The sequence below is a fragment of the Nicotiana attenuata genome, chromosome 5, assembly GCF_001879085.1.
Source record: "Nicotiana attenuata strain UT chromosome 5, NIATTr2, whole genome shotgun sequence".
In the NCBI taxonomy this organism is placed as follows: Eukaryota; Viridiplantae; Streptophyta; class Magnoliopsida; order Solanales; family Solanaceae; genus Nicotiana; species Nicotiana attenuata.
In genome coordinates this window covers 9,342,999-9,352,880 of record NC_031993.1, presented here as the reverse complement: position 1 = coordinate 9,352,880, position 9,882 = coordinate 9,342,999, and the positions used below count along the sequence as shown (strand labels likewise).

The following is a 9,882-nucleotide window of genomic DNA, read 5'->3' as shown; positions in this document are numbered from 1 at the left end:
AAATGTAAAATCATAGCAACAACTTAATGTGGTTGAATCTAAAGCGCACCATGTAGCGTATACAAGATAATACTGTTCCAAAAGAAAAAAAAATCACATATTTCATGATTAAGAACAAATGGAAATGGAGCACAAATAAACTTGCTTCAATAAAATTCCCACTAAAACAATCACCTTTCACTGTTTTAACTGGCTATTAGTTGACCACTTTTCTTAAACAAAGGCTAGCCACTCTCCAAAAACAAGTACTAACAGATCTTATTAAAGAACCAATTAACAAGATTCATGAAAAATGAAAGAACAAACCACAATATTATAGAGAAGTTCCCTTCTATTCTCTTGTTAAGCCAAAAACATTAATTTGATTCTTATCTGAGATTAAGGACTTTGTTCTTTATAAGAATCATCTTCTTTTCATTATCTTCTTTCGACAATTGTTATCTTACATCAATTTTAACTGGTCAATATTAGAGAGCCTTTGCTGTGCTGATAAAACATAGGAAATAACCACAAGTTCAGCCTCAAGCAAATCATTGTGTCTAGACTAAGCCTAACAACAACACTTTACATAAACAGCCATTCACCGACGATAGAGAGATTTAGAACTTCCAAAAGATGCATCGCCGGAATGGATTCAGTTACACCAGTTCGGACGAGACATCATTTGTGCTTCCACATGCTCCAGTTAATCTGCTTGCGCCTTAAGCCCCACAGAAACAGTAAGTTGCTCTTGTGCTAGTGCTCAAGCCTGAAATCCCATTATTTACTATCATGTAAACACGAAACATCTCCATCAAAAGAGGAAGAACTCGTGGGGTTATCGTGTTCACTACACAAAATTCCTTCTAGCTGTTTCCGGAAGTCATTTTTTGCATGATCGTTCTCATCAAATTGCCGTAGGAAGCTTCCTTCCATTTCACTCAGTGATTCGATTTCATCTCTGTCTTCACTGCTGTAGCTGTAACGAGGTTGCTCATCATTATCATCTGATGCGAGCCCTGTTGATTCACATCTAGTCTCCATCGCTCGTTGAGTGTCAAATTCCTTCTCAGTTGGTCTATCAGAAAAACTAGATGACATGGGTGAAAATCCTCCATCTTCTGTCTCTCCACGTTCTCGTAGTGTTTTCACAATCAGGGCCTTCAGTAAGTTCATCACTTGAACAGCGTGCATGAGCGCTGTCAATGGATCAGACATCTGATACCAGAACAACAAATAAAACAAAATACTTCAACCAGTTAGGGAATTTGATTCTGTATGCCTTGACAGAAGTATATTCCACTTACCTGTGTCATATTTGGGGCGAAAACCATTGCAATATTTCTGGCATTCATTTTGTTGGATTCCTCTTGCTCAACAACATCAGCCATCAGCTCAATTGCCCAGTTGAGCAGCGCGGTCTCAGTTGGTTTAAGCTGTTCCACAAGCTCGATAAATTCCTCCTCCATGTTGCACTGCAAAACCTGTTCTGGTGAAAGCCCGTCAAGCACACCTTCTGGAAGCTCTCGGAACCAAGCTTTGATGAGACCGGCCAAACAGTGGACATTTATGTCATCGGGCACAATCCCTCTGTTGAGCTGGTCCCTTACTTCCTCCTCATGGCTATTCTCTGGGTTTATTCGAAAAATTCCTTCAGCCTAAAGGTTCATCCAGCAATACTTAGAAAACTATTTGACAACAAATATAGTTATGGAAGAGACTTCCCATCCATCAGAAACGATAGAAAAATTGAGATACCTTCAGACCACCTTGTGAGTATAAGCGTTCCTGCATTAACAGGAGAATAGTCGGGACACTGTTGCCTCTTTTATCATAAGAACACTGCATCGACTCTGCAGAGATACCAAAAACGGTGACGCTGCAAAAAGAAAATTGCTACAAATTCAGCATGATACAATAAAATAGCTTGAAACTCTGTTCATAAACTCTGGATGCAAATTACAGCCAACCACTTACGTCATAAATGTGACTCCACAGAAATAGAAACAGGTATCAACATATGCTGTGCATTTGTTATGTTTATTAAAAATTAAACAGCATTTTCTGAAGAATAACCTTGATAGAATTTCACAAACTACTGTTAGAAAAGTTTAAATAGCACACACCGACAGAGTTCTAAGAATGGAGTGAAACTGAATAACACAGTAGAGTGACCAACAGTGCAAAGCATTCAGCATCTGCATGATAAGGTGGAATCACTGTCAATTGAAACAATAGCAATTACCATTCAAGAGGACCCTCAAACTTGCAACATCTGGAATGGCTTCTTCATCAGAACCAACTATAACCAGTTTACTCCAATGTAGCAGTTTTTTTTTTCTTCTAATTTTTGTTTTCCCTTTCTCTTTTTAAGGGATTGGCTAAAGAAAGACAAGAAAAGATGCATACAAGCATCCTCCTTGTGCTGTCTTTATTACGTATCTACGCCTTGTAATTACTTGGATAGCTAAATTCCAATCACTGCTGTCCTAAGAATTTCTTCTTAAACTGAAGCTACTTCAAGTCCCCAACCATGGCTGTCTTAGTTTCGAAGTGATGAGTTTAGCCCTTAGCAAAAGATATGACAATAAAGCACAGAAAATTGAAAGTTCTGTAACCAGTGAGATAAAGTAGGGGCAAAACTTAGTAGTCTAGATATGTTCGAAAAATTATCTCAGGATCTTCCTTGTTACCATTTTAACGGGAGACAGCACAAGGATCAGATACAGTACAAGAACATTCCCATCTTTGCATACTGTCGATGAAAGTTGCTGGAAAATAGGAGGTTATTTTGACGTTTTGGTCAAGGAACTACTATTCTCATTCAAAAGTACTGCTCGAGTTGCAAAGTTGGCAGATAGTAAAAGCATCTCTCTTGACGTACTACAGTTCTACAAAAGCCACTTCCAGTTGCGTGACAAATTAATAGGCACCCATAAACCAATAAACCCTTTTCGGTTGGTGAGGCATGACATAAAAGTGGTCTATATGATCATGTACCCAAAAGGATAGGGGACCATTGAAACAGGCACATCACAACTATTGAATTACAAAGTAGGATAGAGATATAGTAGTGGTGTTGACTTGTTGAGCATGGTTAGACATACAGATGCTATCCTCATCCTCAATTAGCTTTAAATTCTAAATAGGAGTAAAACACAGTAAATCTGTGCATTTACTGCACATATATCACTATTTCTTCAGAGTTTGCATGAACCACTCCTAAACTTGTTACATTGCAGAAAATGTTGGTAGATGATTGTACTAAGACATATTTACTAGTATTTGAATAAGAAACTGAGCTTTGCAAAGAATGTCTGTCCAAAGCTCAGATTAAGTAGAAGGGTTGTAAAGATAGTCTAACTATCATATAGTCAGCCCTAACTAATTCGGGAGTTGAATTGCAGCCTCGAATACTGATAATTGAGCTGAAAACTAGACAAGCTTATTGTGAGTAACTAACTATCACCTCCCTAAAAGTAAAAGTCTCAGCTTTATCAGTTAATCAGATGCAAACAACATATAAAACAAAAAAAGAATCAAACTTTTGGACAAACAGAACAAGAAACTGAAATTCAAGAGCGCCCAAAACACACACACACACAAACCTGGCACTGGGTGCTTTACAAGGGATTTCAGCTTCAAACTCAAGAGGAAGACCCAAGAACCCATGAAACCGATCGAAAGTGACATGAGTTAGATGTTGGACGTTTGTGGGCCATCCGATTTCCATATGATGAAGATGAACGGTGGATTTCATGACCTCCTCCTCCTTTTGATCATCACGACAAGACATCATAGATTTCCTCAAAGCTGCTAAGATAAAATCCAACAAAGACAACTGCTGCTGCTTTTGCTCTTCCTTTGACCTCTTCCCATTTCCACCACCCCCGCAACCCACCCCCCTACTCACCATAACCAACCCCGTCATCTCTCTTCTTGTTTTCTTTCGCCAAAAACACACACTGGCACACGCACAGAATCCTTTTTCTATCTCAGTTTCTTTAGGCTGTGTTTGAGGTTGTTTAATTGGTTGCATTGAAGATAGTTTTTTGAATTTCGAGGGGTTCAAACGGCAACTGGTTTCAAATTTTTGTACTCTAGACTGACCAGAAAGCCCTTGCCAATAAGATAGAATTTCAGTTATGCCCACTCCCTTGTACAAAAATACAGAACATTTCTACAGGTGGGTGTAGTTTACCAATCATCACTATTAATAAGTCTATGCATATCCAACTAAAACCCAACTGCTCCTTAGGTATATTCTTTATTTATTTAAATCATTATGTCTACTCATCAATTAATGGTTTTAATTACATAAGTTTTTAATATATGCACACTTTAGCTTCTGCTCACTCTTAATAGTTCAATAATCAAACTACTTACTACACAATCCAATTGTTGGGGCTTTCCTCTTTCACAATTACTCTGCAAGTGTGTCTGTCTTATTTATCTTCACTAACTTCTACTAGCTCAATTTAAATTTATCATGTGATCTTATTTATATATACCCTTTATTGATGATATGCAGTCAATGTTTTATTTAACTACAATATGAGTCAGCTTCATCATTGTCAAGTCATTTTCTTTGCTTACTGAGTGGGAAATTTTAGATATATGTACTCGTAGTAGCTTTAAAAATCAACTTATTTTGACAAGTATTTTTCCTCAAAAATACTTTTGATGAAAAATATTTTGTGTTGGACTAATTAATTTGAAAATTTTTTTTGAACAGTAATAAGTGTTTGGCCAAGCTTTTAAAAACTACTTCTAAGTATATTTTTCTCAAAAAATACTTTTAAAAAAAGTGTTTTTAAGGATGAACTATTTTTTTCTTATTCTCCAAAATACTTTTGTTTCTTCTCAAAGCATTTTTTTTCTTCCAAAAACTTTGTCAAACACTTCATTAGTAGAAGTAACATTGACGGAAATTAAAAGATTTGACTCTCTCTTCCTTCTTTTCAAAATAGAGGAGTAAATTCCTAATTTTAATAAGTGTTCAATTTACTTTTTCATTTTGATTCAAAATAAGTGTCCAGTTATGTAATCAAGAAAGAATTCAATTTGTTTTTGCAAAATAACCTCTATGTACATATTCCTAAAAAGTTTTCTTACTCCTCACATTAAATATATAATTAGGGGTAGTTTAGTCACAGTAGGTATTTTTATATAGAATTTAGTATTTCCTTAATGGGCGTGCTAAAAGTAAATTGGTGTAAACCGAAGGGAGTAAGTACTACAAAAGTGGAGGATTTTTCTCTTGAAAAGTATAACAAAAGTAAAGTGAGGCATCGAGACTTGTGTAGTTACAAGAGCGGGGCTGCTTCTTTGACTTCCCTTTTTCCCATTGGCTGGTGTTAGGCTGTTAAGTGTGCTTGTCTCAAGTTATGTACTCTTTAAGATTCCATTCACTACTTCAAATATTATGCATACTAAATAAAACTTCCCTTGTATGGGCTTGCTCAGATAAGGGAGAAGAATTGCAGGTAGGTTGATAGCCAGCGCAAAGCTTGTCAATAATAATTAATTCTCATAAGATAATTGAGCGTAAAGAAAGAGGTAATGATTCATATAACTAACACCGACTTAATTGGGACTAAGATGTAATTATTGTTGTAATATGCATACTCCCTCCGGTTCAAAATAAGTGATTTTTTAGATGTTTTTACACAGATTAAGAAATCCACCTTTTAGCATTAATTAGCAATAAAATTGACCATGTTAACCTTTACTATCTCACATAAACACTTCTAACACATATACACTATTTACTCCAAGGACAATGTAGGAAAAAAATAATTAATTCATTCTTGAAATCTGAAAAAATTACTTATTTTGGACCACAGAAAAAAATACCAAAAAATCACTTATTTTGGATCGGAGGGAATACTAAATAAAAAAATGGGTAGAAGTTTCATCTTTGGAAGCAGGCAGGTGAGAAGGTTCAAAAGTCAAATGGTTATGTTTTTATATAATTAATGGAGTGAAGAAGGTCAACTAAACAGCACCAAATTCTTGGAAACCAATGATACATCTACTCTACTAACAATTGATGCAAATGTATCCGTTACTTTGGAGTCCACATGTATAGATAAGGTATAAATATTTTTGGAAATATGTATTTAATATTAAATTTGTACCTATTAGACAGTTACCGTAAACTTTGAGTGCATTTTGATCAACTTTACCCTTGATCAAAACAAGCTCGTAAAATTGGACTTTTGAGATTATTGTTAGAACAAGAGGCACGTAGAGAAACCGTTTCTTGAAGATAGTTGGAGTCTCTTCCACGAGCAAACGGAAATAAATGACAACTCTATCTCCGGGATTCAACTAAGCTACACAACAAGTAGCATTCAAGAATGTTGCTCTTCTATTCTTGAATCTATGATTTTACTATTTGATCAATGTCTCTTATAATATTTTAAGGGAAAAGTAGTTTGTGAATTGCTTGTATTTTTCAAAGAAAATCAGCCCTCTTTATATTTTATAGGCTAAAGACTCTTGAAAGATAAGTTTATCATTTAATAAGTTCATGAATATATTCATAAATTTGGAAGATCAAATATTTTTGCCAAAACCAAAACGTATGTAGTAAATCAAAAATGAATTCACATTCATTCACTTTGAAAAATAAGAGTCTTTTGTAAACACATCAATTTACAAATACATTGTTTCAAATTTATTGAAACACTTATTCCAACAATCCCCCACTTGTTTCAAGAAATTTTGAAAATTTTGAGACATTAATCTAGTAACATGCATCAATAATGGTGTCTTTCGGAATTGAACAATTAGCTAGTGAAGGCATTCCAAATCATTGACTACTTGGTGAACGAATCTTGAACTAAGTAGTTCATTGAACGACGTAGAAAATACCTTAGAGCGGTGAATTCATCAAGAGTTACTTTGCATACTGATCGCTGCTTACTCCGCACCAATAAAAGGTAGCAAGAGAGGGTCGCGGTAGCTTTTACCTGATATGAGGGTCGGGATCGAATTCCTCAGAGAGCTAGAAATTGGAGTTGGGTATCTATCTAGACTAGAGTCGTGTAGTTGTTCTAAATATCACTTCCAACATTTTTGGGTTTTTTCAATTATAAACTACTATTATCAAACTACTAATTGAAACTAGATTATGCTACGAAATAATTGCTAAGGTTGTATCTATTGGGGAGAAAGGCACTAGGGTCGTGACATCACCTAGGTGATTAATTGACGGGTAGATGTTACTAAGGTTCGATTGACATAATTGGGGCTTATGCTATAACCGTTGCACAATTTTACCCACTCTCACACCTCTCGGTAGAGAGAGTGATTTTGCCCAATTGACTCTCTCGAGACCAAATGGGTAGGCAAATTAGATCAAGCAACTAGGGTTCAAGTATTACTCTCTCGAGGCTTAACCCGTTAATTGGGACTATCATTTCTCATGAGTCCATCCCAATTCCTTGTTGGGTCAATTTTGGGAGACTTAGACTCTCTTTCTCAAGAAGAGTCAAATCCACAAAGCATAAATCAGTGTTTGCAACCACCAATTCATAGATTAAAACATAAAATCAACCCAAATAGCAAACACCCATAGTCAATCTAACCCTAGATGGCAACACCCATCAATTATCCACACTAGGGTTGAGCCACAACCCTAGCTAATGAGTTTAACTACTCATGCTTGAAGGAGAAAATGAAGAAATAGATGAAGAACAAGACATATTAATTAAAGGCTAAATTAAAATACAAGAATCTATCGTTAATTTGAAGCTAAGATGCCAAAAATGGCTACAATTGAGGTTCTCACGAGCGCAACTCAGTTCTGGAATTAACTGATTACCTAAAAATGGTAAAATGTTCTATTTATACTAGGCTAAAAAAACTGGACAAAAATACCCTTGCGGGGTCAGTGCGGGCCGCACAAAATGGACCGCAGCCGCACTAGGATCTTGGACTTCAAAATCTGGGCTCTCTGAACTTGGGCTCTGCGGACCGCGTAGAATGGACCGTGGCCGCGAAGGTCTCTAATGCGGTCCGCACAAGTATGAATGCGGACCGCGCAGCTTGAATAATGGCAAATGTTAGCTCTCTGAATCTCTCTTCCGCGGACCGCACAAACTGGTAGTGCGGCCGCCGAGCCTTCACCGCGGACCGCGCTATGTGTACCGCGGCCGCGTTGCCTGAAGCCTGGTTTTGCCATCTCTCTGAATCTACCTAGTGCGGACCGCACAAAGTCGAATGCGGCCGCACTAGGCCTTTTTGCCCTCAGTTTGCCTTGTCTTTTGTGCTTGAGCAAGTTTCACTCCTTTTGAGCCGAACTTTGCTATTTCGTCACTTTGTCGATCAAACCTGCAAACAAGCACACTTATGAGCCTTTTGGGACTATTTTTGTAACAATTTATAACCAAAGCGTAAGCAAGAAGGAGCATAAAACACTACAAAATCCCTAGTTATCACCTCCAGCACCATTCCCAAGAGATTGGCCAAGTATCAGAAAGATGAGCAATACAAGAAATTCTTGGAGATGTTGAAGTAAATTCAAGTAAACATTCCATTGATTCATGCTTTAAATGAGATGCCTGGTTATGTGAAAATGATGAAGGACTTGATGTCCTGCAAGTTCGACTTCCAAGACTTGGCCACGGTTACACAGACTCAGACCTGCAGTGTTGTTGTGACGAGACCCATAGCTAAAAAGCTGTCTGACCTAGGAAGTTTCACAATCCCGTGCACAATAGGCAACTATGCATTTGCTAAGGCACTGTGTGATCTGGGGGCAAGCATAAACTTTATGCCCCTAGCTACCTACAAAAGGCTAGGCATTGGGAGAGCTAGACCCACGTCCATGTTACTAGAGTTGGCTGACCGGACAGTGAAGAGGCCCTCTGGTATTCTTGATGATGTATTAGTACAGGTTGGGAAGTTTGTGTTCCCGGTAGATTTTGTCATTCTTGGCTGTCGGGTTGACGAGGAAATTCCCATAATTTTGGGAAGACCAGTCTTGGCCACTGGGAGAGCTTTAATTGATTGTGAAATTGGAGAGCTCAAAATGAGATCAAATGATGAATAGATAACATTCAACGTGCAGAAATCTATGCGGCGACCAAGTGAATTTGCTAATTGCTCTCTAATAGATGTCGTGGATGTTGTTTTGGAGGAGGAAGATGAGGCATTGACCACTAAAGACCCTCTAGCAGCTTGTCTCCTAAACTTCGATGAAGCCAATGGAGAAGACTTGGCGGAGTGGGTACTTGCTCTTGAAGGCCAGGGTTTTTGGAGAAGGGAGCTCGAATTTGAGCCTTTGCACTTAGAGGAAAGAAAAACTCCTCCAGCTAAGCCATCGATAGAAGAGCCACCAATGTTGGAACTGAAGTCACTGCCATCTCATCTCAGGTATACATTCTTAGGACCTAACTCCACTTTACCTGTTATTATCTCATCTAGTCTATTAGATATGCAGGCAGAACAGCTTTTGCAGGTACTGACGGAGTGCAAGACTGCAATTGGGTGGACCATTGCAGACATTAAGGGTATTAGCCGGACTTCTGTATGCATAAGATTTTACTGAAAGATGGGCACAAACCTTTCAGAGAACATCAAAGAAGGCTGAACCCCAACATGAAAGAAGTGGTGAAGAAAGAAGTAATTAAGTGATTAGATGCAGGAATCATATTCCCCATCTCTGACAGCAACTGGGTTAGCTCAGTTCAGTGTGTGCCAAAAAAGGGAGGTATGACGGTAGTGAAAAATGAGAAGAACGAATTGATCTCTACACGAACAGTCACAGGTTGGCGAATCTGTATGGATTACAGGAAGTTGAACTTGGCTACCAGGAAAGACCATTTCCCACTGCCATTCATTGATCATATGCTAGATAGATTGGCAGGGAGGTCCCACTTTTGCTTTCTGGAT

The 9,882-nt window shown here is 37.8% G+C and overlaps 1 protein-coding gene across 1 annotated transcript; it reads right to left on the bottom strand.

Moving 5' to 3' along the window:
• On the bottom strand, positions 294-4,174 carry LOC109225268 (rho GTPase-activating protein 2-like). The gene is made up of 4 exons (XM_019389876.1): positions 3,588-4,174; positions 1,738-1,858; positions 1,287-1,637; positions 294-1,197 (listed from the first exon to the last, which is right to left on the bottom strand). The coding sequence occupies exons 1-4, from the start codon at positions 4,016-4,018 to the stop codon at positions 760-762; spliced, it is 1,341 nt and encodes a 446-aa protein (XP_019245421.1). The 5' UTR covers positions 4,019-4,174; the 3' UTR covers positions 294-759.

Excerpts from the sequence above, each read along its gene's own strand:
- LOC109225268 (XM_019389876.1), bottom strand. The coding sequence starts at position 4,018 with ATGCAACCAATTAAACAACCTCAAACACAGCCTAAAGAAACTGAGATA. Across the intron at positions 1,638-1,737 it reads ACTCACAAGGTGGTCTGAAG|GCTGAAGGAATTTTTCGAAT; the intron begins GTATCTCAATTT and ends ATGAACCTTTAG. Across the intron at positions 1,198-1,286 it reads TCGCCCCAAATATGACACAG|ATGTCTGATCCATTGACAGC; the intron begins GTAAGTGGAATA and ends TTCTGGTATCAG.